At 57.4% G+C, this 27,369-nt stretch overlaps 7 protein-coding genes and 2 non-coding genes across 9 annotated transcripts; 3 read left to right on the forward strand and 6 right to left on the reverse strand.

Annotated features, from left to right (window-relative positions):
* Positions 1-5,581: 5,581 nt before the first annotated feature.
* On the forward strand, positions 5,582-6,373 carry VTJ83DRAFT_5568 (uncharacterized protein; the record flags this gene model as incomplete). Its single annotated transcript, XM_071012182.1, has 2 exons — positions 5,582-5,612; positions 6,036-6,373. 2 exons carry the CDS (start codon positions 5,582-5,584, stop codon positions 6,371-6,373), a joined length of 369 nt encoding a protein of 122 aa, XP_070864943.1.
* Positions 6,374-9,693: 3,320 nt separating this feature from the next.
* On the forward strand, positions 9,694-11,116 carry VTJ83DRAFT_5569 (uncharacterized protein; the record flags this gene model as incomplete). The annotated part of the gene is made up of 4 exons (XM_071012183.1): positions 9,694-9,700; positions 9,798-9,841; positions 9,979-10,125; positions 10,220-11,116. The coding sequence occupies 4 exons, from the start codon at positions 9,694-9,696 to the stop codon at positions 11,114-11,116; spliced, it is 1,095 nt and encodes a 364-aa protein (XP_070864944.1).
* A 1,104-nt stretch (positions 11,117-12,220) lies between these two features.
* On the reverse strand, positions 12,221-14,130 carry VTJ83DRAFT_5570 (uncharacterized protein; the record flags this gene model as incomplete). Its single annotated transcript, XM_071012185.1, has 3 exons — positions 12,221-12,642; positions 12,722-13,722; positions 13,793-14,130. The coding sequence occupies 3 exons, from the start codon at positions 14,128-14,130 to the stop codon at positions 12,221-12,223; spliced, it is 1,761 nt and encodes a 586-aa protein (XP_070864945.1).
* A 2,459-nt stretch (positions 14,131-16,589) lies between these two features.
* Positions 16,590-18,110, forward strand: VTJ83DRAFT_5571 (uncharacterized protein; the record flags this gene model as incomplete). The annotated part of the gene is made up of 1 exon (XM_071012186.1): positions 16,590-18,110. One exon carries the CDS (start codon positions 16,590-16,592, stop codon positions 18,108-18,110), a length of 1,521 nt encoding a protein of 506 aa, XP_070864946.1.
* A 393-nt stretch (positions 18,111-18,503) lies between these two features.
* Positions 18,504-18,594, reverse strand: VTJ83DRAFT_t133. The gene has a single exon. It is a non-coding gene; the product is annotated as a tRNA-His (tRNA).
* Positions 18,595-19,599: 1,005 nt separating this feature from the next.
* VTJ83DRAFT_t132 lies at positions 19,600-19,687 on the reverse strand. The gene has a single exon. It is a non-coding gene; the product is annotated as a tRNA-Lys (tRNA).
* A 676-nt stretch (positions 19,688-20,363) lies between these two features.
* On the reverse strand, positions 20,364-23,096 carry VTJ83DRAFT_5572 (uncharacterized protein; the record flags this gene model as incomplete). The annotated part of the gene is made up of 5 exons (XM_071012187.1): positions 20,364-20,380; positions 20,456-21,268; positions 21,336-21,480; positions 21,552-22,939; positions 23,009-23,096. The coding sequence occupies 5 exons, from the start codon at positions 23,094-23,096 to the stop codon at positions 20,364-20,366; spliced, it is 2,451 nt and encodes an 816-aa protein (XP_070864947.1).
* Positions 23,097-24,307: 1,211 nt separating this feature from the next.
* Positions 24,308-25,662, reverse strand: VTJ83DRAFT_5573 (uncharacterized protein; the record flags this gene model as incomplete). The annotated part of the gene is made up of 2 exons (XM_071012188.1): positions 24,308-25,452; positions 25,527-25,662. 2 exons carry the CDS (start codon positions 25,660-25,662, stop codon positions 24,308-24,310), a joined length of 1,281 nt encoding a protein of 426 aa, XP_070864948.1.
* Positions 25,663-26,415: 753 nt separating this feature from the next.
* On the reverse strand, positions 26,416-27,294 carry VTJ83DRAFT_5574 (uncharacterized protein; the record flags this gene model as incomplete). Its single annotated transcript, XM_071012189.1, has 1 exon — positions 26,416-27,294. One exon carries the CDS (start codon positions 27,292-27,294, stop codon positions 26,416-26,418), a length of 879 nt encoding a protein of 292 aa, XP_070864949.1.
* Between the last annotated feature and the right edge of the window lie 75 nt (positions 27,295-27,369).

A 27,369-nucleotide genomic window follows, 5' to 3' on the forward strand; every position in this document is an offset into this window, starting at 1 on the left:
TGAGGCGGAGGACTTGTTCTTTTCGTAAACAAAAAAAAAAAAAGGGCCCAAGGGGAGAGGTCGACCGGGATCAGATGCGGATGCTGTGAACACCTACCTTAGCATGTAGCGCAGCCCACGCATGTGGCCGTGAAAACACATGCTGGATGAGATGGCTTTGGAGGTTGGACGAGTTTCCTCCCCATGTCAGCGAGCTGCGACAGGCTTGGGCTTGTGGTCCTGTCGACGGAATCGAAAAGGGGTAGGGACAGGGGAAATGGTGATGGCCGGTCACTTTTCTTCGCCAACTCGTCCACTGGCCACAAGACATTTTCTCTGCTTCACCTGTCGCTTTTCTTGCCAAGTTGCGTTCCTACATGTGGAGCGGCCGCTCCTCCATTCTCGGAGAGCTTGTCAGGCCGTGCCATCCTATGCCCGACCCCACAGAGATCCCTTCAGACATTGCCACAAATGGCGCGGAACAGATGCCGAAGGTGCCTTGCAATGGCGCAGGGCAAAACACGAGAGAAGAGGGCACTTATGAGAAGACAGAGAAGGAATGGAGAGAGCCTCCTCTTGCATACAGTGGGGCCCATGTCGCTCCGTGACAGAGAACCTCCGGACGTGTCTGCCCAAAGCAGATACACGCATGCCAGTAGCCTCCTATGCACGGTGGTGGCGATGCTGGTGATAAGGAGCCCCAACTCGTGGATGGTATTGTCCCGGAAATGGTCCCGGACTCCCGAGCTACGTCAGGCCGGGCCATCGGACGGAGGAGGTCGATAGGGGAGCTGGATGGTCCAAGCCCCTCTTCCCGACACTTCGTTCAAGGACCGACGAGGGGTACCTATGCAGACACCCACCCCCTCAGCCTCTCTGGCTACCGCTTTCTCGTTCCCTGACCTCTGAGCTCGCGTCCCAACATCTCCATGCACACACATACGAAGGCAGGCTGCCGTCCCAGCCTCCTCGGAGCGTCTAATGTACACACCACTGAGGAAGACGAGGGCGACGAGAGGGAGGAGCTGGATCCTGAGGTTCGGGGGATTGACGCCTTGGAATGCCTCCGGCTCGCGTCCGCATGCCTTGAGGTGGGCCCGCGCCGATCTGGATAGCAACGACCTATAACATGTGACCATCGGGGGAGGGATGAGATCCGTAAGGAGGTCGCAAGAGGTGCGTGCTGAACGCGATGACGAATGAGCGCCAGACGCTGAGACCAGCTGCCACGGCATCTGCCACCGCAAACGGGGGGGCATTATATGCGCCCCTCATCAGGCTTCGATCAGGTTCCCATTGTTTATCGTTCCCTTTGGTCGAAGTGGGCATCAATTCTAGGCCGATGTTGCCGCAGAAGCCGAGGGTATTTTGATGTTTGAAAGGGGGTCGAGGAACGGCGTGGCGGTCCAGGGTCGTCCGGGCTTTTCAATGAGCAACCGCATGCACAGCTGTCGTCCGTTTATCAGAGAGGGTAGAGCGGCCCTGGATATCCCCAGCCTCGCTCCCAAGACTATGCGCCTTTGCTTCTGCCGGCTCTTTCTGGCCCCGGCGCCTGCCGCTGCTTCATCCCTCCCACATGTCGGACCAGGCTGTGTCCGATATTCCCATCTGGCTACAGCAAGACCTGGCCGCTGGAAATCCAAAATCCGCATTCCGACGGAATGAGGGCCGGTTGCTTTCCCGATGTACAACACAGCGTTGGAGGGTTGCATGGCAGAATGTTCTATTGTGCATCATCTTCGAGTGGCACAACGGCTGCTGTGCAATCTGCCTGAAGATAGGGAACAGGTAGACGAGTCAAAACACAGCCACGCCTTCGGCATCCCGAAGCGAACGGCTTCAGAAACGGCCAACGGCGGGGCAGCATGTTGAGCCATCCGAAGGGAAACGGGGGAGGGGTTGCGGAACCCCAAGGGTTGGGGTGGGAGTGCAAGGGAGAAAACGCAACCCGATCTCCCGCGCGGTTGATGCCGAGATGCTCCTCGTCTCGCCCCGCCGTCGTGGCCGTGTTTCCATGATTGGTGGTGGTTCTGCGGTATTCAATCTGTTGGTGCGAATGGTGTGAGTGGTATGCGCCGCGAGATCCCCAACTGCGCCCAAGACGCCTCCCAGCAACGAGGCAACGTTGTGGTGGAACTGGATGCACAAAGAACTCCATTGAAGCCCACCCTCCCTCCTGAAAAAGCCCAGGCATGGTCGGGTAGGGAGAGCAGGCACGTAACCACTTCCACCCTCGGACATCCCCGCCGCTTTGACGGACAAAAATGACAGGTCCCATTCTCGGGACGACGGTTGAAGCCGACTGCCGCAGGCGGCGAGGTTGTTGTGCCCATCACCTGAGTCCCCGAGTTTGCTAGTGTCATTTGGATGGCCGCGAATGGGACAACGAGGTCGAGGATGTTTTGCCTCAAAAGGTTCCAGTCGCAGGGTTCCACGGCGCGACGGGAGTGGTCGGTAAGCCCCGAGTCTTTTGCCCTTGTACGATCACAGCGGGTCTCGGTGAAAGAAGACGCGGGATTGGATTGACAATGGGTTCCAGACTCCTCAGATACCTTTCTAGTGTTTATGACTGCAGCCACTCACCAGGCCATGGATCTTGGGCTGGAGCTTATCCGCGAACAAGTGGTAAGTGCCTTGGATTCCATCAGGGCGACTGACGGAGGAGAAGTGGCAAAGAAGGAGATGGGAATGGAGTTATCCAGCATGGCATGAATCCCAAGTCCCATGGGCTTCGAAGGCAGTCCCTCCTTCCATGGGCGGGGTTCTTGACAAGGTACTACTAGGTAGGTACGGCAGGTACCTACTCGACACAGCTTCCATCCAGGCTCAGTTGGGAAACCGCGGGTGTAGCGTGCTTTGGTGCAGGATCAGAGGCATTTGTCAGGTCGGCCCGGTCGTTGTCGGCATTGGCCCCACACCCACGCCCACACCCACGCCCACTCTGTTGCAACAGCTGCAAAACATTCTGGGCCTCGTCGTCTAGAAAACGTTTCCCCAGACACCGTTCACCCTATCACTAACGTATCCGGCCGTCCGTCCATTCATGCCTCCCGGCATACACGCTGGAACATCCCGCTTCGATCCATCCATCCATCCATCCATCCACCCCGTCCCGTCCTTCCATGTACCTGTCGTCCGGCCCTTAGCCTCGTTCGGAAGCTCATCTCCAGCCTCCCCAAATCTCCCCGCTCACCCGCTTGAAAGGGCATCAAACATCGCGGGGCCGTCAACGCCGCCGTGCTGCCGGTACTACCCATTCTCTCGAGTCTATTCGCCATGGCCTTCCCCCCTCACCTGCTGATCCAGACTTGGCTTCTTTTTTTAATATCAAGAAGCACTGCCAACTCATCATTGCATGAGCTCTGAAGGTTGGCCTGCGCCTAGCTGCCTTGCGACTCTCTCCGCCATTCAGGAGCCGTCGTCCATCGTGGGTCTCAGATGCAGGGCATACAAGGGCTTACCAGTCCCCAGCCACAGTTCATGGGCGCCAATAAATCAACCATGTTGTCTTGATAAAACCACAATCTTGGCGTCCAGCAACCACATCTTGCCCATGTAGGAATGCTGGCTTGCTTGCCTTCTGCCCGTACTTGACTGTCGTTTTTGTTTCCTTTTCTCTTCGCTTTCTTCTTCTCCTTCTTTTAAATAAAAATATTTCTGCTCTTCGTTTGTTCTTCTCCTCCTATTTCCTCCTTGTTTCCGCGTTGTTTCCTCTCTTTTGCTTATATTTTGGTTTGATTCTGTTTTTCATGGTTGTGCGGCAGTGAAATGCCAAGATGGCTGATATGCCAAACGTCCATGGTCGGTTTAAGCACCGCCAATGGCTGTTCATGCATCTCATCGCGTCTTCACCGACTTCGCGACCTTGTTCAAACCGCTCACTTGTTGCAACTCCCGGGACCCCCCCCCCCCCCTTCCCCTCCCCTCCTCTTTCCTGGCAGGGTGTCTTCTCGTTGGTTCGCCTGGTTTGATGGAGAACAAGGACGAACATGCCGTCGATCATCCGCACATCACTGGCCCTCCTAACGCCTTGCCCCATGGTCCTGATGAACACTCCCGGCCGGGTCCCGGTGGTACCGATGCCGTCCCGGGGATTCCAACTGCCCAGTCCTGATTCGTCTGCTCACCACAACGACGTGTTAGCTGCATGTCAGCGGGAATGTTTCCAGAACCGCGCTTCTCCCTCATCTCAACACGACCCGGCGGCGGGCGACTCGCCCATGGGTCCGATCTGCATCTGGCCCACCAACATGTGCCCGAAGAAAATCCCCTCTCAGAATCTGCAGGATAATCCGGACACTTGCGTCGTCGCTACGGAGTACGTTGTATGAGCCGACGGCTTTGCCCCCGCTCCTCGCTGCAAGACCTAGGTATCTTTAGGGCCGCAGCGCGGCGAGGGGCTCCATCACAGCCTTGGTCCCAACAACCCCTTTACACCGCACACACACCGCAGAACATGGGCCGTATCATCCATCTGGTGCCTCGGAACGGCTTGTCATGAAGACCACCGCGGCCTGGCAGGTTCCTGTCGTCTCGGCTGCTCTTTGCCGTCGAGTCCAAGTCGTGAGCGAGCAAGGTCCCCCCAACTTACCGTGACCGCTAGAATGGCGAGAGTGGGGTGTGACGAGAGTAGCCCAGCAACAGCTTTCATCTCGAGCCCGGCCACGGAGTCGGCCTTGGGATGTGCCCGTGATCCTCCATCTCCCATGGCGTGTGGTTTGCCACTGGGGACTTACACATACGAGAGGGGTCACCGAAATTCTGTATGGTGCAGAGAAGTAACGCAACAAGGTCCGGCAATGGCCCGCAGCAGCAGCGCCTCAAGCGAGGGCTCTGCATCTGGAACGCACGGCGCGGTGGAGAACATCACAAGCTCGAAACGGCGCGGCATCTCGGACCAGGACCTTGGACGGTTTCCCGATCCAAACCCGGCCGAGCTATCCAACAACCTCTTTTCTCAGAACGGTGCATCCACCCCTTGTTGTTGGTGTGGGGTTGGCCCGGCCTCTGCGGTGGTATCAAGCAACCTTGACTGGCGATGGCACACGCCAGCACATCAAAGATGGGGTCACGCTTTGAGCCGCATCTCCCAATGGACGATCTCCTGGGGTCCCCTTCCCTTCTTTTCTCCGTTCTGTCTTCCGTCATTTCCTGTTGCATGTTCCTCCGATCTGGGCATTTTTGCCATGTTTTTGCCCCGCAGCGTCCTTCCATGGTGCTGGAATAAAGCACAAGTCTCTCGCCGGTAGGAGTTCCATGGCTCTCCGCCCCCTCTCTGTCGTCGCCTTGGGTACGCAGCAGATCCGGTCTTTTAACACTTCGGTCCCTCAGCTCGCGCTGCCTCTCTGTTGGGGAGACAATCTTCGCTTTTTGTCAACTACTCTTCCCTCCGTCCCACGCGGGGTTCTCATTGCGCATCTTGCCTCAGGTTGGGTCCGGTTGCCGCACGCTGTCAAGAGCTTTGGTTCCGGTCCCGCGCCATTGTTTACTTTTTGCTCTCCCACACCAAATTTTTGTCCTGCATACCTGGGTTGTCCTCCATCCTCAAGACTCATACAACTACAACTTTTCAACCTTTTTGCACACGATATTTACCGGCACGATGAGCGGCTTCTACATCCAGTATCTTGACAGTAAGTCTTTATCATTGCCTCGATTTAAACCATCTTGCTTGTTGCGCAAGCCCGTCGTCAGTCAGGACCTCAAATAGCACACATCTCCCGTGCGTAAGAGACGCCTATCCTCACGTGACAGACGCTTGGCCCATATACACACACATACGCATATACATACACATTCTTCTGGTTGTGTTTAACTTCACATCCCTGCCACCGCATCGAACCCTGTCATGGTCGCCATTCATTGTCTTGGGCCCGGGATCAAAATGTCTAGGGCTTGAAGAAGCATTCATGCTGGGCTTCTCTGCAGATCCTTGGACACCATCCGGCTCTTGCTGATGCCCTCGTTTCTGGGTTTGAGTTCCTGGCTGGGGCATGGCAGCCCAGGGGCCAATGGACAGGGGATGGGCGCAGAGCTAACCAGGGAACGTCTCGCAGGTCTCTGCCGGCGGCGTGGATGGCATGAACCCATGTATGAGTGCTACCGCAGCGCGGGGGGCTACACGTGCCACGTCTTGGTCAACGGTCGCGAGTACCAGACGGATCTTGCATACGAGTCGGACCACCTGGCCCAGGAGAACGCCGCTATGCGCGCCTTCATGGTTTGCCGGAATTTCTCAGTCAACGGCGGCATGCTTGCCCGCAACGGTATCGTCCAAGGGCTGCCCGTGGACGAGTCCAGCAGGAAGACCCGGAAGGGTAGTCGTCACATCTCGTCGGGCCGGAGCCGATCCGGCCACCACTCGAGCAGCAGCTCGACCACCTCTTTGGAATAAGCGGCTGGGCAAATGAGCCGCAGCATCTCGCATTGTGCGATGACGGGGATCCTGGACCAACTACCGGCATGCTGAATCCCCGATGCGTACTGGACCTGCCAACTTCCCCGGACTGGACTTCCGGAGCCCACTTCCCGACCCAATGAACGGACGTCAACCACAACCTCGGACGACCACTCACGTTTCGGACTGATTTTCTTTTTTTTTTCTTTTGGTTGCTTCTTCTTACTGCGTATACATCTGGCGAAGGCTTCACAGCGACACGACGACGATACGGCCATCCCAAGACAGCCAGGGCCGTGGATTATACCCCCCCTCCATTTGGTAGCGCTCAGTGCTTGTTTCATCCGGGCTTAAGGGAACCACGCAGTCTGGATAGGCCTGGTTTTATGGCGGCTTCGTTTTTTATCTTGTTCCCAGGTTTCACGACACGATGTGACGACAGTTACGATACGACGACATGACACGACCTTTTTTTTTTTAGAAACACTTCGGACAATTGGGGCAACCTGGAATCGACACGCGCGGTCGGTTTGCATTACCTGGACATGGCGCTCTTCGCACGCGCTGCGGCGAGACCGGGCATGGTTGGGGGCTGTTGTGGGCTCTTTTTTTCTCGATTCCCCCCCTCTCTTGTTTCCATTGACCTTGCACAGCACAAAAAGTTATTTGGCCCGGGCTCCTTTTTTTTTTTTTTTTTTTTTTTTTTTTTTTTTTTGCTTCCCTCCTTGCGTTCAGTTCACGATACGCATGCCAGACAAGACCACGCTGGGTTTGACAGAACCAGCCGGACATGACGGAGCAGCGCGTGCACAAGAGGCAAGCAGAAAAACAAGCTGCATTGTTTTGTACTGGAGGAACTGCTGGTTCTTGCCAAAACTAGACCGTGATGATATTGATGGTGTCGTATTCCCGACTCTTCTTTTCTTCCTTCCCAGCTTTGCATTCTTTGGGGACGGTTGCTTGGGCGAAGAAGGAATGGAGAGGGAGGCCATGAGGTAAATGGTCTGTGGCTGGCAGGCTCTTCTGTTTCGCGGATTCTTCCTCTCAGAGGGGGGCTTCACGAGCGAAGGATGCAGCGGCAGGTGTGTTGGACACCACCAATTCAGCGAGGGTGATGGCGGCTGGAAAGATGGGAAAATGAACCAAGGAGACCTGACGTCAGATGTCTTTTAAACGGCACTGACTCTGGTCCAGGGGAGCAAGGGTGGATTTACTTCTTTCTCATATTTGTTCCATGACTGATGATTAACGACCGTGATGACCAATCTATAGTACCATGATGACGTCTACCTACTTTTTGCGCTCAGACTACCCCTTTTTGCAAGTGCTTGGATAGGGAGTTAGGGGGCATTAGAAACAGACTTGTAGAGGCACCATTCGACATCACATCCTTTCCTTGCTCACAACCTGGCAGTACTGGTATACCACGCCTGCGTGCTTCACAAGAAGCGGATGCGTGTGTTTCTCCTGACTCATACCCGGAGCAATCTCCTGGGGGCATTCCCGTGGGCCGGTACTATACTATGGGCATTGGTGGATGTGGCAGGGAGCGTAATAGTCGAGCGGGTTGGGTGGTCGACTGGAGCCTGATGACTGGAACCCAGCCCAACCTGTATAACCTCCTGCCAGGACACGCTCTGACGGAGCAGCGCAGCAGCACCGCGTATGGACGGAAAACACAGCCACTAAACCACACTCACCATCACACGTGTCCGTCCATCTCCGGACTCTCGGCGGGATCGAACCGTGCCGGACCAGCTGAGGTGGAATCCGAATCGGCGCGGCACACTCCTATGCGCACTACGTGTAAGATTTCTATAGTCCATGGCTACGCTCGACCCGACAAGCGGGTCGCGCCATGTACGGACATGTTCTTGTTGTATGTGCCCTGTCCTAGGTTGTTCCCCAAGGTTGGTTCCTGAGGTCGTGCCAATAGAGAGGGTGGCGAATGGGCGCCTCAACCTGGCTACACGGCAAAGGGTGGCTGGTGATGTTGGTGGGAGGGGGCCTCCTGTGTGGTTCTGCTGTAATGTGTATAGTATGCCCGAATCCGGTGTAACATGCCCAGTCGATTCCACCGGGAAGCGCCGCCAGCTAGTCAACGGCATGTGGGCGGTCGTCCCAGGTTCCTTGATCGGATTCCGGGAGTGGTGGGGTCAGGTGTAGCGCGTTCTTACCCCCCCCCCCCCCTCCCCTCCTCTCTCCAGGTCAGGGCCATGCACGGTACAGGGTAGAGCTGGACTCAAGCTTGCTGTGTCGGACAAAGGTGTTGACTACCTATCCGACTGCTAACTATACATACCTCAGCGCCGGATATGACGCCAACATCAGCGGTTGTTTGGCCGTCTCCTGTCTCAGACAGCGCAAGCGCGATAACCATTGTCTTGGAGAGCTGGTGACTGTGAGCGTGACGCCCTTCGAGACACGAGCACCACCAGCTCGTGTTGAAACCGAACCAAGGCGTATTCAGAAAACGTGGCGCCAAGGTCAGACGGGGGACCTGAGGAGGTACCTAACTAGGCAGTAGTTAATAGGTAACCATGTAACTACTCCAGCAGGTCGGCAGGGCGGGCACGCGTGCCCTGCTGATCACGGGAGCGACAAGCAACCGTTGCGGCTGGTTTGCCAATGGGCATTGACATGGTCATGGACGTTTGATGAGATTGCCACGGGATGGGGATGCCAAAAAGGATGCCCCTGATGTTCTGTGAGAACATGCCACACCGACGGGGACCCACAGCAGGCAGTGGGTGCCAGGGACCAAGGTGCGATCCAATCTCGCCTTGGAGCAATGACGCGCCGCGATTGGCCGCAGGCCGGGGGCAGGTGGCCGGGGGAAGCACCTCCTGGGCCCAGCGGAAACCCTCCACTCCCAGGCCCGCGGTCCTCATTTGGGGGAGGGTTCCAAGTCCAGACTCAGGTCCAAATCCAGTCCAATGGATGTGGTTTGTGTGGCCTGTTCGAGCCCGGAAAAGGGTGCGCTGCTGTTTCCTGTCCACGTCCTCTTTTGTTGAGACCCATTGGGGAACTCTTGCCACCTCCTCTCGCTCCTCCTCGTCGTCTACCATCTCGAGATATTCCACCTCAAACCTAGCTTCTACGTAGCAGCAGCCTCTTCGCCGCGCTTCCGCCTGGTAGTTACCCAACAGCTACCTCTCAACACCTGCTTTATAGCGCCAGCTGCTGAGAACGGTCGTCACCACCACCACCACCACCTCCTCCCCCCGCACGTCGACTGCTGCGCCCTTTGCTTTCTTGCGCTCGTTCATCAAACACCCCCTTTTTGACATACCGTTGGCTCTCCTCCCTCCGCAATCATGAAGGGTATGTGGGAAGAAGATGCCCGCCCTCTGCTCCATGCCCCCCCCCCCTCTCGAGCTCCCTGGCGATCGTCGAGGCTAACCATGTCGCCTCCGTGCAGCCTTAATTCTCGTCGGTGGCTTTGGCACCCGCCTTCGCCCTCTGGTACGTTCGACCCTATCTTGATGCCCGACCTTGCGGCGTGCCGGTGCAGCGACAACAAGGCCACGGAACGACCGCTCGCTCGTCGGCGCGCCTTGCGTGCCGTCGGCAACCCATGGCTGACGCCCATCGTTTTGCAGACCCTCACCCTGCCGAAACCCCTCGTCGAGTTCTGCAACAAGCGCATGATCCTCCACCAGATCGAGGCTCTCGCCGCTGCTGGCGTCACTGACATCGTCCTCGCCGTCAACTACCGCCCCGAGATCATGGAGAAGTACCTGACCGAGGTTCGTTCTTGCCCGTCAGGAGACGGTTGAACCCCCCAAACCCCCAGCCCCGGGGGGAGAGAAGAATACCCGTGTTAACGTTTGCATCTGGCAGTACGAGAAGCAATTCGGCATCAACATTACGATTTCGATCGAGAGCGAACCGCTCGGCACCGCCGGGCCGTTGAAGCTTGCCGAGGCGGTCCTCAAGAAGGATGATTCACCATTCTTTGTGCTCAACTCGGACATCACCTGCGAGTACCCCTTCAAGGAGCTCGCCGCCTTCCACAAGTCCCACGGCGACGAGGGCACCATCGTCGTGACCAAGGTGGAGGAGCCGTCCAAGTACGGCGTCGTCGTGCACAAGCCCGGTCACCCCTCCAAAATCGACCGCTTCGTCGAGAAGCCCGTCGAGTTCGTCGGCAACCGCATCAACGCCGGCATCTACATCCTGAACACGTCGGTCCTGGACCGCATCGAGCTGCGCCCCACCTCCATCGAGCAGGAAACCTTCCCCGCCATGGTCAAGGACGGCCAGCTGCACTCGTTCGATCTCGAGGGCTACTGGATGGACGTTGGTCAGCCCAAGGATTTCCTGACGGGCACCTGCCTCCACCTGTCGTCGCTTGCCAAGAAGGGCTCCAAGCTGCTGACCCCCAACACGGAGCCCTTCGTGCACGGCGGCAACGTGCTGATCGACCCTTCGGCCAAGATCGGCAAGAACTGCAGGATAGGCCCCAACGTGGTCATCGGCCCGGACGTGGTGGTGGGCGACGGCGTCCGTCTGCAGCGCTGCGTCCTGCTGGCCGGCTCCAAGGTCAAGGACCACGCCTGGGTCAAGAGCACCATCGTCGGCTGGAACAGCACCGTCGGCCGTTGGGCCCGCCTCGAGAACGTGACCGTGCTGGGCGACGATGTCACCATCGGCGACGAGGTCTACGTCAACGGCGGCTGCGTCCTGCCCCACAAGACCATCAAGTCCAACGTCGACGTGCCCGCCATCATCATGTAAACAAGCCATGACTGCCAAGGCTTGCTGTGGCCTATCTATGCTCTTCTCGCACCCTGCTCTTTTTCTTTTTTTGCTTCACCTTCTCAAAATTTCTGGAAGCTTTATATTTATGCTTTTTAAAGCCCACTTCGGTAAACACTTGTTCTAATCACACCAAAAAACGATGCAATCGGAACGCGGCGACTACCCACGAGACGCGCAGACCACTCCGCCCCCTCCTCTCTATCCCGGGCTATATTTCTCACCCGCTCTTTCTTCCGCCGGCGTCACGGCACGCCCAGCACGCGACACGCGACGTTCGCATCTGGACGTGGCCTTGTTTGACAGAGGATCTGGCAGATACGACATGTGGCTCGAAGCACCCGCATAATGGTGATGTCACAACTCCTGGGGTGTATGCACGAACATGGAGTTACATTCGGACTTGGATGGGTGGGTTGGGTGGACCGGGAGATTAGAGACGAAAGAGGATGTGCTATGTATGGATGGATAGGTAAAGCACATTGGAAAAAGCGTGATGAAGCGAGAGGCATAATCGTGTAACTCAAATGGTGCCTGGCGGGATGTTGCGAAGCTTTTTTCTGACCTGCTGTCTCTGGTCTAGCTGGTGTGTGTGTGTGTGTGTGTGTGTGTGTGTGTGTGTGTGTGTGGCCCAGATCAGAAGTTGTACCCGAGGTAACAGGAGGAAACACGAGGCCACCTAGGTAGTTCGGGTTGTTTTACCACCGTCGCCTTGGGAGACGTGGTCAGTTTGACCAAACAGATCATCAGCGTTGCGAAGTGCAGTAATCGATGCGTTTCGCTGCCTTATTGCTGCGGTCCTGGATTATGTACTATTTGCATATGTACTAAGGCACCCATATCCAACCCTCATGTGGTTCCCCTACGTCGTAAAGGCTCGCAGGCCACAACGGCGACACTCATCCATGGTATAATATTATATAGTCAGGCATCCTCGCCGAGCCGGTCCAATTGCTCCAAATACCCCAGACACCCTCTAATGCCCCCCCCCTCTTTAACGACCAGAGATCGTTCAACCCTGCTTAACAGCATGGGAACCCCAAGCCGACCATTCTCGGCCAAATCAACGCTTCTCTCCCCTTATTACTCATAATTCTCCTCTTTCACCCACCCCCTGCTCATCTCCACCGCCTGCTCCCACTTCCTAAACATCCTATCCGCCTTCTCCCTCTCCATCCTGGGCTCAAACACCTTTCGGCCCATTCGATTCACCTCTCTGAGGTCTTCCAGCTCCTGCCAGACCCCCGTCGCCAACCCCGCCGCGATGGCTGCGCCCAGAGCCGTGGTCTCGCGCATGGCAGGGCGGTCGACAGGGATGCCGCACACGTCGGCTTGCGTCTGCATGCACAGGTCCGAGTTGGAGAGGCCGCCGTCGACGGCAAGGGACTCGAGGCGGTGGCCCGAGTCGCGGGCCATGGCCTCGAGGATGGCGCGGGTTTGGAAGCAGGTGGCTTCGAGAGTCGCGCGGGCGATGTGGGCCTTGGTGGTGTGCTGGGTGATTCCGACTGTCGGGCAGGACGATGTGTTAGCGACATCTGGTGGGCGAGTGGAGGGGAGAAGAGGTGGGAGGAAGGGTTCACGTACACAATGTCCCTTTGGCGTCGTCGATCCAGTACGGCGCAAACAACCCGCTGAACGCCGTGACGAACACGACGCCGCCATTGTCCGGCACCGACTCGGCCAGGGCGTTGATCTCGCTCGACTGGTTCACGAACCCGAGATTGTTGGTCAAGAACTTGACACCCGCCCCCGCAACGGCTATGCTGCCCTCGAGGGCATAGACGGGCTTCCTACCACGCCCGAAATCATACGCCACGGTCGCCAGCAGGCCGTATTTGGAGATCACAGGCTCATGCCCGACGTTGTACAGCAAGAAACAACCCGTCCCGTACGTGTTCTTTGCCTGGCCCGGGCTGAAGCCGCACTGTCCCACGAGCGCGCTCGACTGGTCGCCTAGGCATCCCGCAATGCGCACGCCCGCGAGGGAGCCGCTGGCAACCTTGCCAAAGACCTCTGGGTCCGACGACGGCACTATCCTCGGCAGCTGGATCTTGGTCCTGTCGATGCCAAAGAAGCCCAGGAGCTTATCGTCGTACTGCAATGTGCGCAGGTTCATAAACATGGTCCTGCTGGCATTCGTGCTGTCCGTCACATGCACAGGCCTGTCGGCGCGAGCGCCGCCGTTGAGGCGATAAATGAGCCACGAGTCAACCGTCCCAAAGGCGAGGCGGCCCTCGTCGTAAGCCTGGCGGACGGCGTCGACGTTTTGGATCAGCCAGAGCAGCTTGACGCTGCTGGGGTAGGTGGACAGAGGCAGGCCGCAGAGGTCGAGGAGCCCATCGGCCCCTTGGCGGGTCTTTAGCTCGCGCACGAGGGTCGTGGTTCGCGTGTCGGGCCAGACGATGGCGTTGTACAGCGGCTCGCCAGTCACGCTGTCCCAGACGATGGTGGTTTCGCGCTGGTTGGTGATGCCGATGGAGCGGATGTGCGATTTGGAGTAGCCCAGCGAGGCGAACTTGCGCATTGCTTCTTCGATGCAGTCTTCGACCGAGCGGACAAGCTCTAAGGGGTCATGCTCGTGCCATCTGGGATTGGAACGTTAGGGCTCGGGACGAACAGACGGCAGGGGGAAACAACAAAGAGACTCTCACGTACCCTGACTTTGGGTAGAGGTTCTCAAACTCGATCTGATGGCTCGCGACGGGGTCCCCTTCGCCGTTGAAGATGAGGAAGCGCGACGACGTGGTGCCCTGGTCGATGCTACCCACAAACCAATGGTGTTCCAGCTCGGCCTCCGTCTCGTCGATATCTCGAGGGAGATGAGGGAGCCCCGGGACGGCCTCCGGATTGACCACGCCGTTAGAAGGCGTCCGAGGGGTTCTCGCCGCACTCGATGCGGGCTCCATCAGGGAGCCATCTAGCTTGAACCTCAAGTCGCCGTTGATGGGCGTGGCTTCGGCGACACGTTCCGTGGCCGGATCTCTGGTATGCATGTTGCGTCGGGATAAGGGTGGGATTTCGTGTTTGGGCGCAAGCTGCCGATGTTGCTTAAGGGAGATGGTGGATTGGAAGCGGCGGCGTCGATGGGTTGGCGGGGCTGGGACCTGGCGCGGGACGATGGCTGTCTGCGGCAGCGACGACGTGCGGCGGGACGGATCCGAGGCCAATGATGGCGGCCAACGCGGGGCTTTGGAGGGGTCAGAATCGGCAGAGACGAAGACGGCGGGAGAGGTACGTCATTCAAGGCGTCGCCCCAGAGTGGTGGTCGTACGGAGATTACAACGGCAGGCGTCGAAGTGAAAGAGCCTCTGCGCGCCAACCGTCCGCGATATCACAGAGGCTCGGGTTGTTGATGCCGCATGTCGTGGGGCAGTGCGCCAGATGGGCGGCACGCACATGGCAGCGGCGGGCAGCTGTCGGCCTTAAATCTAGACTCGATTGTCTCGTTTCGATGTTGCGCCAGGGCTGCCTTTCACTAAACCTGCGATCATCCGGCTGAATTCTGTCCGTCAATCGCTGAAGGTGGAGCCTCCCCCAGTGTGCGGGGCAGGGGTCTGCAGGGCCAGGGCCGCCCTCATTGGTGGAATCGTTGCGGGGGAGCCCCTCTACCTCCATCCGCATTGTGCATGTGATAACCAAGAACCCCGCAGCACGCAACCTTTCCGGGCATCTCACGGGCCACTGCCGAAGGCTCCGTTATGCTAGTGGCCAACGTCTGGGCAATGGCTCAGGATGTAATCACAGGGTACAACGACGGGAGCCAGCCTGTAGAAAGGGCTGGGAGAGAGACATCTGACGAGTGTCGAGCTCAGAGGAGGGCATTGTCGTATAACTACAGCGTGAGGTGTGTTGAGCCAAGTGTCTCAGCCCTGGGTACCGTACCTACCAAGGAGGGCATTAGAAGAAGAGGACTTCACTCCCGCATCTGCGTGTACATATACTCCACTGCCCATTCCTGGCTTTTGTCTGCTATAAAGCTTTCAGAGACAGCCGCTCATAAAGAGAGGGCCCATGAAACCCGTTAAGCGGGTTCTCCAACGCAAACAGAAACAAGCAGAGCTGCAACGAGCCATCTCACATGCTAGGTAGGCAGACATCATCATGCCCAAGGCCAGAAAGGACCCAGAGACCTTCATTCACGCTTTCCAAGGAGGCAACGCTCTTGTGTCAGAACAGCTCCCGGCACTCAAAGAGACCAAAGAGAGTTCCATTATGCGGTTGAAATTATTATACGCTATGTGGGTACCAGGGGTACAGCGGGAACTTTGTCGAAACCAGGGCTACAGCGTATGGCAGGGTGCTGAGGAAGAACTGGAGTTATATCCTGTATCTGACCGGGCCCCCTCTCAACACGTCCAGCGACAGACCTCTACTCTCCCTGTAATATAGCCTTTGCAGAGGTCTACCAACAATGAACGAATTAATGATCCGTGGTTGAAGTGGCGGGAGGGAGGCAGGACGAAGGCCAGCCTTGGGAACGGTGTGCCTATGGACTATACAAAGAGGTGAGCATCGACCTGATCGAAATGCTGTTGTTTGTCCAAACGCAAGACTCAGTGTCTCAGCGTAGCGGCTTTGTGCTTTCAACCCCAACTTGCTTGCTTGCCCGGTCTTGCCGAGCCATGGAAATGCTCAGAATAATGAGTCCAGGTGTCTGGATGCCATGAATGTTATTCAAGCGAAGTTCCAGTCCTCTGCTCAAACACACGGCTCTGGCAATACATGGATCAAGTAAGAAAGTCCCAGTGAGCGGCCAAGGTGTTTACATTGTGCTATCCTCTGCGCCCAGGGCTCGACCCTCGGCGACAAGGCACATCCTCCATCCGGAAGGAACTTTGCACACTTCGTTGCCTACAACTTCCGAGGCTTGTCCACATGACCGTCAGGGTGTGAGTCATCTGACTGCGTCCAAAAGCACCCTGCCGTATCTGATGGATCCGGCCTCACTCAGCGTTGCCGCGGTGATCTTTGCGTCGGTGCCTTGATATTTGTTGTTCAGATTCAGGGGCTTACCCCAGGGTTAGGGTACACGATGCTTGGTAGAGTTGACAAAGCCTCGGGAGGTCGTTTGGCTGTGGAACGAATGGTTAAGATACTCTTACTACCTCTTGCTTATATCACCGCTTAGATGGGTTCATTTAATAGGAAGGTCATCCACAACCCTGCCCAGGTGACTGGGGTACGTCACCCGGGCGCTTTCGGGTTGTTCCTGCCGAGAACCACGGCGACCTGGGGCCCGCCCGGCCGGCCTCCGGACCCTGATCGCCGCGGCGACATGTCCGAAAAGCGGAGCCGCACCATGACTTGACGCAATCGATCGCCAGGTCAACAACAGCTGGCATTCCCGCCTTGGATTTGGCTATTTGAGCCCCTCTGATCTGGCACTGCTTCCTCTTCCTCCTCCTTGACGGCCAGACCCAACCATTCAACTCCCTCCTCGTCGTATCAGACAATGTCGTTCCCATCAAGTGCCAGCCAGTCTTCCAGCTCTCAGGGGCAAACGATCCCTTTGAGCGAGTTCCTCGCGAGAAATGACGACCACAACTTTGTCTGGGACGACATCGACCGCGAGGAGTCGGCAGCGTGGCTCGGCCCGGTGGAAGCTGCCCGCCTGGACCGAGCAAAGCACAAGGTCTTCAAGCATCGCAGCAAGGAATACCTTCGGCCTCCCAGTCCCTTTGTCCAGCAGGGGGCGGAGCTGGGTGACTCGGGGTCGACTGTCGTTTACCGGGCAACGGCCCCCGAGGGGTACCTCTACCGTCGCCCCTTGGCCGTCAAGATCATCATCTGCAAAGAGCACACACGCCCGCCTGGCCCGGACAGCAAGGCGCGCATGGACGCTCTGAAGGAGGTGAAGACCATGTCCATGCTGCGACACCCGCATATCGTCGCATACGTGGCTTCCTTCGAGGAATACTGCCTACAGAGCCGCGAGATCCGGCGCAAGACCAAGAGCAGGGCTTTCGGCAAGGACCAGGACCAGGCCGCGGAGTCCGGTAAGATGGACCCGCGCATCAAGAAACACATTCTCGGTATCGCCATGTACCCTCCCGCCCAGTGCAACTTGCACGGGTTCATGGACGAGGTCTTCCAGAAGCCCAGCAACGCCGAATGGATCATCCAGCAGATGCACAACTTCTTCGGCTGCCTCGGCCAGGCGGTTGCGTATCTCCACCGCCAGGGTATTCAGGTTCGTCACAAGGACATCAAGCCGGAAAATATAGTCATCGATGATTTCGGCGCGCCGCTGCTCACCGACTTTGGGCTGTCGAAACATTTTGAAGTTGGCCAACACTCCGAAGGGCCCACTCCAAAGACCCTCAAGTACGCCGATCCCGAAGCCGTTCAAGAGTCACGGCGTGACGAACGTTCCGACATCTTCTCTCTCGGATGCGTATTTCTCGAGATGGCAACCGTCCTCCTGGGCAGGCCGGCGACCTTCGCGGAGGAGCAGCTTGCTGCCAGCTCCGCCGACGACGACCGCCATTCCATCTCGTCACGCAGCCCCTACTTCATGTATTCCGAGTCGCTGCGCAACCTTGATGCATACCTCACGACCCTCAACATCATCGCCCAGGACTGTGCCGCCCAAAAGACCGGCACGCGAGACCCCGAGGCGGTGCTCGCCATTCTCCCGCACATCCGTCGGATGATGGATGAGTCGGTCGCCCGCCGGCCCCAGGCCCACCAGCTCTACCCGTGGTTCAGGCATCTGTCCGATGTCTACGTGTTCCCGGGGCCCTGCAAGAACTGTGAGCGGGAGCGACGCACGGGCAAGGCCATCAGTCAGAGCGGAAGCCGCAGCGGCAGCACCAGCGGCAGCACCAGCTGCAACGGCAGCCCAACGGTCAACAGGGTTGGGACTGGCAATGGGAGCGGCGGTGGCTTTGGCGGTAGTGCGCCCTCTTCTCAGCGTCTGGTCAGGATACCAACCATGACTCGCATTGCGAGCTTCCCCCATTCGCAGCCGTGATGGCAGGGGCGGATGAGGCTGCAAGATTAGTCACAGTAAGAGTACAATGTGAAGTCAATGTTGTGATTCCCCTGTATAACATGTTTCATCCCATGCCCACCTTGTGCCATGCAGTCCACCAAAAAGTAAGTCCGACGACAGCGTTGACGTCGCGGGCTTCAAGTCAGGCTTTATGTCCTAAAAAAAAAAAGAAAAAAAGGTTGTTGGGTCGGCTCATTCCTATTCTCCGAGACTTGATTGCTTGAATATCCGATTCTCTTAACTTTTATATTTTGTGAAGCCAAAAATTGTTGATGCTTTCTCCTCGTGGCAGCGACCCCCAGGTCAACAAGGTATCATCAGCAGAAAAAAAAAAATGCATCAAAAGTTTGAGGTGTGACACCTCAGAGGTTGTGGGCGACCCCGGAATCGAACCGGGGTTTCTTCGGTCGCTGGGGTTGTTGCCAACCACAACGAAGCGTCCTGACCACTAGACTAGTCACCCAGGCGATGATTTTGTTGACAGCCGACCCCATACCGTCCTTTGTGAACCCAGAAACGATGGCACTGAAAATTATGTAGCCTGCCGCGACCGAAATTTTGCTCCGCCGCAAAAGATAAAAATTCCACACGACGATGATGTTTGGAGAGGATGATGATGATGATGGAGGAGAGTGAACTCGGCACTTGCTTGGACGAGCCCGTGACGTATCCCTGGATTCTACACAGTAGTTAGCGACGCCGCTGAACTAAGTGGCGCCAAGGGTTCCCACCCACCCGCTGGGCTCGGGTCCAAATCTCGTCCATGTTGTTCTCCAGTTCATCCTGACAGCGGCAGCTCTCAGCAGCCAAAGCCATAGCAACCCTTCCCGAGCTGAGATGAACGGGCCGCGGCAGTGGGCCTCTCGGTTTCCTGAACAACCTTTCATGACCCTGCCTGGAGCAATATGCCCGATCGTTTTTGAACAAATCACAAAGTTGCGTTGGATTTTTTTGTGGCATCCTACGAATCACAAGACCCGTTGAGAGGGTGGAAACGCTCACCAGGTGTCACCTTTCCATCCATGCCAATGTGACAAGATGTAGGCAGCCCAATCGGCTTGGCCTGGCGTCCCATATCCTCGCGCTCCGCAGGTTTCGGGGTTCCTGGCCAAGTCCTGGACATACGCTTGATAAGAAGCGTTGTCGCTCGATGAGGGAATCACATATCCGAGTAGGAATATGGTGTTAATGGTGAAGAAGAGAAGGAATTGGCAGGTTGACAGTTGGGGTTGACATCGCCGAAATAGGTAACTCTACTTATACAGGGCATGCGACGTCGAATCGCAGGATGGCGGCGGCTGATTATTAGTTATCCAGAATGTGCTGACGCGCCTTACAAAGCATACTACAGTAAAAGATGATCGTGCGTTGACGGGACGCAATCCGGGCATATCCGGCTTCCATAGGAGATGGAATACAATGTGAAAAAAAAGTCCAAAAAATTTTCCAATCGCAAGCACGGGAATTGAGCCCGACGTGGGGGTCGAACCCACAACCTTGAGATGGTGACCTCTCGAATTAAGAGTCTCACGCTCTACCGATTGAGCTAGCCGGGCAGGCTAGCTTGCATTTGGTGATAGGGTGGGACCTCACCCTAGCCTATCAGCGCCACACCCTGCATCCACCACCTTGCAAACAGTCAACAGCATGGTTCTGGTGGTCGACATTCTCGTCCAAGGTAACTAGTGCTTGCATTATGGTTACCCAAAAGCAGCGTCTCTCTAAATGACTCGTTCAGAACATGCATGTTTCCATAGTGCGGTGTGGTTGATCCAACACTGTTGGTTCGGTATCGCCAGGACCAGATATAAGTCCTGGCCTGATGCTGTAAACGGCCAAGGTAATAATGGAAAGCCTTTTCTCGCCTCTCTTGAGACTCGCATTGGCCTTGAACAACCACCCGAGTAATACGAACAAACGACGTCCTTGGTGTGAATTCGAGCAAATGATATCGACAGGAACATTGCTCAAAGACACTAGGAAGAAAACGAAGTTGTGTCCCACCGTTTCCCCATTCAAGTCAGTCATCATCTCCTGGAATGAACCTCATACAAACTCCAATGATCCAAAAAAAAAAAGGAAAAGAAAGAAAGAAAGAAAGAAAGAAAGAAAGAAAGAAAGAAAGAAAGAAAAAAAAAAGAAAGAAAGAAAAAAAAGAAAGAAAGAAAAAAAAAAGAAAGAAAGAAAAGAAAAACCCAAGAAAGCATCCATTCATCCAAGCCGCTGGATATCTCAAAGACCGGCGAGCGCTACGAAACGTGTCAGCACCTTAGCTCACAAAGCACTGCCGAGGGAGAGGGAGAAAGAGGACAAGATGAACTCACCTGCAGAATAACACAAATACCACGTCAAACTCGCGCCTCCATCAAGCCACGCCGGGTTGAAGCCCGGCCGGCTGAAGAAGTTGTACGCCGCTCGAGGGTCGATGGTGGCATAATTCCCAAACAAAATGCCCTTCCAGCCCGAGTTGATGGCTTCGGCGCGGCCGCCGCTGAAGTACGTGTCCCACTCCTCGCGGACGAAGACCGGGCGGCGCGCGTAGGGCGTGTGCGGCAGCAACGGCAGCATGTGGATGCCTTGAATGTACTCGATGTTGGCGCCGAAAAAGGTCGTGTGATCGATCTTGTTCTCGAACAGGATCCCCGCGACCCTGTTGCCCACAAACTGCGGCGGCTCGACGATGTTTCCGTTCCGGTAGTAGTAGTAGGAGTCGAAGCTGCGGGCCTGGACCGCCAGCATGAGATTGGAGCGAGCCTCGAGGTTGGCATCGCCCGTCACGGAACCCCACAGCTTCAGCGCGTAGGTATGCATCGTGTCCTCGGAGCTGGATTCCTGGTTCTTGCTGTCCAAAGCATCAAACAGGCCATGTGCCCAGCTGTGGCCATGGAACCAGTCGAAGGCGCGCCAGAGCGGGAAGTGGGTGTCGCGCCGGCTGGGGTTGGCCACGTCGCGAGCGAGCATGTTGACGTAGGCTTTGTTGCCGGGGATCCATGATGGATCGAGCCGGCCGATGACGGCCGCGGTGTAGATGAAGTAGCCCCAGTGGAAGTGGTGGTCGTTGTAGTGCGCGTTGCCAAAGTCGCGGAAGGGATCGCCCGTGGCATACAAGGCCGAGGATACGACACCGCCCCAGGCACCTGCGAGTGTGAGATACGGACGACCGAAGCTAGGGACCAAAAAAAAAAAAAAAAGAAAAAAACTCACCTTCGTACACCAGCGGGAACTTTTGCTTGTTGTCCTTGAATCGCGCAAAGGCCGTCTTGAGCTGCGCCAGCCCGGCCTGAGCCAGTCCGGCGTCCTTAAGCAGCTCCTTAATCGCCAGGACGAGACAAGCAAACTTGGCCAGCGCCTAGGGAGAAACACGGCCGGTCAGCACGCCTCTTCCGTTTCTGGTCCTGGATGGCAGTTTTTGCCGCTCACCTTTCCGCTGAAATACATTGAATCCTGGTCCGTCTGATCCAGAATGTTCTGCGATATCTCCCGCTGCGCGACCGCGCGTATCGCCGCCCTGGTCTTATCCGAGATGGCCGACACAGTCCCCTTCTGCGGCAGCCACGGCAGGAACCCAATGCCCACCGGAAGGTCGGGTTCGACCATGATCCACGAATCTGCCACCACCGCCACCGCTATGCCCTTGGTCGTCGTCTGTAGCCTTAGGCCTGTCATGCGTTCCCGCGTCGGAGCGTCGAACGAGGCCCGGTGGTGCGGCAGCGCAAACATCACCAGGTCCCCCCCTAACCCCTTCTTTTCGAACGAGAACGTGTACCGCCCGCGCGACTTGTCGACGGACCCAGACAACTTCACGCCCGTGGCGTACGTGCCGCACGCCCGATCATACACCCTCTCAGCCCCACCCGGGTCGATGGGGGCTTTTGCCACCTGGATGGTGCCCGAAAACGGCTGTTTGGCGCGAGCCAGGCCGTTATTGACCACCTCCAGATCCAGGGGGCTGCCGGACGTGTGGCGTGCGTAGAGGAACCACGTCGTCCCATCCTCGAGCAGCAGGCGGTACTTGACCACCCCGGCCTTTGGCGCTGCCGATACGCGGGTGAGGGAGCGGAAGAACACCCCCGACTGCACCAGCGGGCGGGAGCCTTCGTACAGCGCCGTGATAAACCCCGCGCCCTGCACCAGCGGGAACCTCACGGCGGGTCTGGCTCCCGGGCTGGGGCGTAGGCTGACCTGCACGGAGAAGTCGGTTGGGGACTCCGTGGTAAGCTCGGTGGCGCCCCCGAGCTCTGCGGCGGACAGGCAGACGGACTGGATGCCGATGGGGTTGATGAAGTAGCTTGCGGCGCCGGTATGGGGTTTCGGAGGCCCCAAGACGCGCTGATGGGCCTCGATGTGGGAGATGGCCAGGCCGAAGGTGCCCGAGGCACCTTGGCCGCGGGGCCAGGCGACGGAATAAGGGTGGAGGAAGGACGGAGATGTTTGGTTGGCGAGGAAAAAGCCGGCGTAGAACTTGTTGGTTTGGATCGGACCGTCCCGCGAGATGCCCTTTCTCGGAACGGGGTGGTCTTGACGCTTTTGGATGTTGCCAGGGGGCGGGTCCGTCGAGATGGGCACCGAGAAGATGTCCTGGGCCGGAGATGCCATGCTGGGCGGGGGAGGATGCAGCTGGAGGTTGACGACAACGCGTTGGGCTGGAAGCAGAGACTTCGGCTCGGGAATGGGACTCGTCAGGAGCGGCGGGATGGTGGCGTGTCCCAGGGTGCCGAGCTCGCTGTGGATGAAGCCGCTCGCGGGGATCTTCTTGTCGACGAGGATCTGGGCGGTCTCAGAAGGACCAACGCTAGTGATGACTCGGGCTGGAGCGTTGAGGACGTGTCTAGGCGGAGGATCGCTCAACCACGACAATCCACGACCGTCGAGACTACGTTGGTCGAAGGTCTCCTGGCTGTGGTTCAGGGCAAACGGGGCCGCAACCTTCAACGAGGTTAGCAACATGACTGCGAGACTCCACATCGGCGCCATCCTTGCCGCCACAACGCATCTGGGATCTCCATGAGGGCCGCTTGGGACTTCCCGTTCAGCAGCGGTTTGGATCATATACGTGCCCGCCGTTCACCCTGGAGGAGGTCGACGGGGAGATGGGCTTTGCTGTTTTCAGCAGGCGCCCTGACGATCCCATTGACGTCCTCTCCCCAGAGTGCGGGTCCGAGACCCTTCTGGACAATTCGCATCCACAGTCGGGGAAGTGTCTTGAGGAATTGGAATTTGATGTCTTGCAATGAATGCAAAGACGGTCTGTACCTACAGCTAGGAATGTCCGGCCAATGCGTGGGGTACGACGGTAGGGTTGGAGGAGCCGGCGAGCTGTCCGAAAGAGAGGGTTGGCGGCAGAGTCGAAGCGGTTCGAGAGAAGGACGGAGCGGACGAGCCAGGGAAGTCAATGGGAGGTTTATCATGGACGGTTGGTTCCTCGGGGTCTCGCGCACGCAGGGCAGCTCGTCAAGAGATGGCTGGGATGATGCCATGGAATATGCCATGCTCCAAGTCCCTGACCTTGGTCCGGCTCAAGGTAATTACATGGAATGCTGCGAACGGGTTTCCCAAAGTGGAGCTTGGGCCGTATTCCGAAAGCCATTGACCAACCACTTTCTCATCCCACATTTCCATGCCCTCAAGGAGGAAGACGGGGTCTGAGTGCGATGTGGACTTTCGGACCACCATGAGCGGCTGGAACTGGATCTTGTGATGGGATCCGGACGAGAGCTCAATGCGATGAAAGGGATAGGGAGTGTTTACAGCTTCCTATGGACAAACTGAATGCATAGCAGCAAGGTCTACCTTGGATAGGTTTGCTCACGTAGGTTGTATCTGATCTTTCACGAGGTCTCAAGAGTGGATCCGTGAAACTTGACTCAAGCCGAAAAGCCTTCCTCTTCCCTATATCTCATACTAATTTTAGTGCCGATTCGCGTCCACTGTAGGTAATGGCAACTGACAAGGGCGATTCGTGGCCTAAATCCGAAACAAGCCATGCTGTACTGCAGCTGAATAGCACGAGGAGGCCAATGGCGACAACCCCCCCAAAAAGGCGCTCCAGATGTTCAGCTATCTCCAACCTCGCAGAAAGTCTTGGCGGGCTTCCCCGCCAGAGCTGAAACATGCATCGAGAATACTGTGGTCTGGAACGCCAGTCAAGAAGCCGGGGCACGATGCGACCAGCCACTTCACAGGCCGAGGGCATCATATGTCCCCGTCACCGGGACGAGCCTTGTAAACTGCTTGGCGGTTCGTTTCCTCTCGAGTCCCGTCACCAGGGCCGGCCGTTCGGCGAGTGGTTTCCTTCCAAGCCCGGTCGTTGGTTTATTCTCGCCGATGGGAGATGCAGATTGCTCGTCACGTTGGCCCTTTTCCAGCCCTGTCCGGTTGACTCCGGCTGTTGTCGTCGTCGCTGCCCTGGTCCTTCTTTCCAAGCCGGTTCTGGTCGATGCCGCCTTGTCGGATCCAGCCCAGCCCCGCGGTCCCTCCGGTTTGCCCCTCTCCAGGTCTGGCCGGCCAAGTCTGGTGGTGGTGGTGGTGGTGGTGGTGGTGGTGGTGGTTGTCGTCGTCGTCGCCGGCGCCCTGGTCCTTCTCTCCAAACCAGTTGTGAGGATCGGGGTTTTCTCCGAGTCAGCCCATCTCGATGTCGTCTCTGCCAGCTTCCTCCTTTCCAAGCCTGTCCTTGGTTGCGTAGACTTTGCCGCCTTTTCAGGCTCCCGTGTCGTTGCCACGGTGGTAGAACTCGTGGGCTTCGTCTTCCTTTCCAAGCCGGTCCTCGCCGCATCCTGCTCACCCGTAGCGCTCAGGTGACGGCTCCTGCTGCGGCTGACGTCACCACGGTCACGAACACGCCCCTCCTCTTCCCTCCTGCACCTTCTCACGACGCGGGGGTCCAGCACCCAAGGAACGTCCAGGACCTCTCGCCTTAGCCGCACCAACTTCTCCCAGAAGGCCACCTCTTGGTCTGTCGAATGTAGATGTGCGATCTTCTCGGCGCGGATCTGCCGGCTGCCCCGGAATGTGCCTACGCTGCCCTTGATGTCCAGCACGTGGCCTACATCGATGGGGGCGTCGATGACGGGGAAGCGTGTATCAGCGGCGTTGCTGAGCCTGCTGTCGGCGGAGGTTGATGCTGCATTTTCCGGGGCTGGTGCAGTTGCCGATGAGACATCGGGTGTTTTCGGTGGCAGGTTCACGACGCACTCGAGCGTCGCGCCGCTCCCGTCGTCGACCGTGTAAAAGTGGCGCATCTCACGCTCGTCGACAGCGACCACGATGCCGGAGATGCGCACCCACTTGATGGGGTGGTTGAGGTGGTAGTATACATCCTGGCCTATCGCGGCGTGATGATTGCCCTGTCAGACCCCGCCCCGCCTCTGTCCAAGGAATGCTAGAGATTCCACTCACCCTGGAATCCCGGATGAGCACGTAGTGCCCAGATGTCGGAGATGCGCAGGTGGCACCAGCGGTTGATGGTCGGCGACAGGCGGAAGCAGTACTGAGGGTAGAAGACGTTTTCTTCGGGCTTGGTCGCGTCAGTCATGGCATGTTTTGGGTCGTGTGACGAAGCCTGCAGCCGTCGGTGGTGGTGATAGGCAGTGGCCAAGGACAGGAATCATTGCAGCGATGGGATATGTGGCCACATCGGTAGGTCTGGTTGCCGATGGGGATGGCACGGGCGGATTGCGACGGACGGGGAGGCGGGTGCCTGGAGACGTGATGCGGTTCCAGGCCAAGTTGAGTTGTGTTGACTGTTTCCCCAAAGCGGAACAAAGCGACCGAACGGGCCTCCAGCAACCGGTGCCAAGAAATTTGGCGTTGCTCCAAGAAACGTGGGGACAGAAGCTCACGTTACCCCGGGTCTTAGTAGTATATATGTACAGACTGTGTGGAAAATAAAACATTGGATGGACGGAGGCCATCGCAATGTTGCATCTGTGCTTGGCCACAATCGACTTCGCTTCAGTATTTTCCTTTTGTACCGCGAAACTCGGCATGTGTCACTTGCCCGTCGGCGCGATGAGGGCAGCTGACGAGGTCAACAAGGCAACAGAGGGTTGCAACGAAACAGAGAAAGGAAGGCAGGGCATTCTTCATGGTCAGCTCAAGAAACCATGTTACAAGCCAACGGAGAAATAAGTCCAAGCTGCTCTAGGTGCTCTAACCGTGCCGGATCCCATGCCAATGATGTCCTCCTAAACGCCATGCAACCCTGCTTGCTCCCCTCCTTGACGCTACCCATACCTTGACCAAATCCAACCTGTCCTCCAATCCATGCGACCGCTGAACCCAGCCTTCATTTCCGTTTCTTCTTCTTCATCATCTCCGCCTGTATGGCCTGGAACTGCTCTTCCGAAATGTCCGGCTCCTCCATCGCCTTGGCGCCCCTTTTCTTGCCCTTCGCCGCCGTCTTGGGTACGGCGCCGTATTTTTCAGCCAGCATATCCAGCGCGCTGGCCCGCTTCGCCTGGTTCCTCTGAATCAAGGCCGCCAAGTCCGCCTCGGCGTCCTTCTTGCTCTTCTTCCCGCCGCCGCGCAACTTGTCGTAGACTCCGAGCTCCTTGGCCAGCTCCTCGGCTTCCTGTGCCTCCTTCTTTGCTGCCTTGGCTCTTGCCTGGCGCGTCTTCTTGGTCTCCTTGGCGTACTTGTCGAACCGCTGGACCTCCCCGGAGGCGATGGCGGCGTCGATGATGGCGCGGAACCGCTCGTCGTCCTCGAGGACGTTGCTGAGCATCACCTCCTCGTACACCCCATCCATGTCGCCCTCGTGCTCCTCGTACGCCGCCAACACATCGGCGCGCTCTTCGTCAGACCCCTTGTACTGTGCCGCAAACTGCTTGATCGCCTCCTCGGAGATCGCGTTCTCGTACTGCGCGCGGTAGAAGTCGGACCAGCTGAATCCGTCATTGTCGACGACCGCCTCGGAGGTGGAACCGGTTTCGTCGTAGCGTTTGCGCCGGGCGGGGTCGGAGAGAACTGCGTAGGCGAAGGCGACTTGCTGGAACTTCTCCTTGGCTTCGTCCTTCTTGTCTTCGGGGACTTTGTCGGGATGGGTTTTGAGCGCCGCTTTGCGATACGCAGACTTGATCTGATCAGGGGTGGCCGTGGGCTCAACGCCGAGGACCTCGTACGGGTCGATGGTCGGACCGTCGTAGATTTCGTCGTCAGAAGACATGGTGCTGCAGTGTTGGTGGTTGTGGTGGTGGAAAGCCGATGCGATGCAGCGGGTGGACCGTGGAATGGTCAAAGT

This window comes from Remersonia thermophila, chromosome 5 (assembly GCF_042764415.1).
Source record: "Remersonia thermophila strain ATCC 22073 chromosome 5, whole genome shotgun sequence".
Lineage (NCBI taxonomy): Eukaryota > Fungi > Ascomycota > Sordariomycetes > Sordariales > Chaetomiaceae > Remersonia > Remersonia thermophila.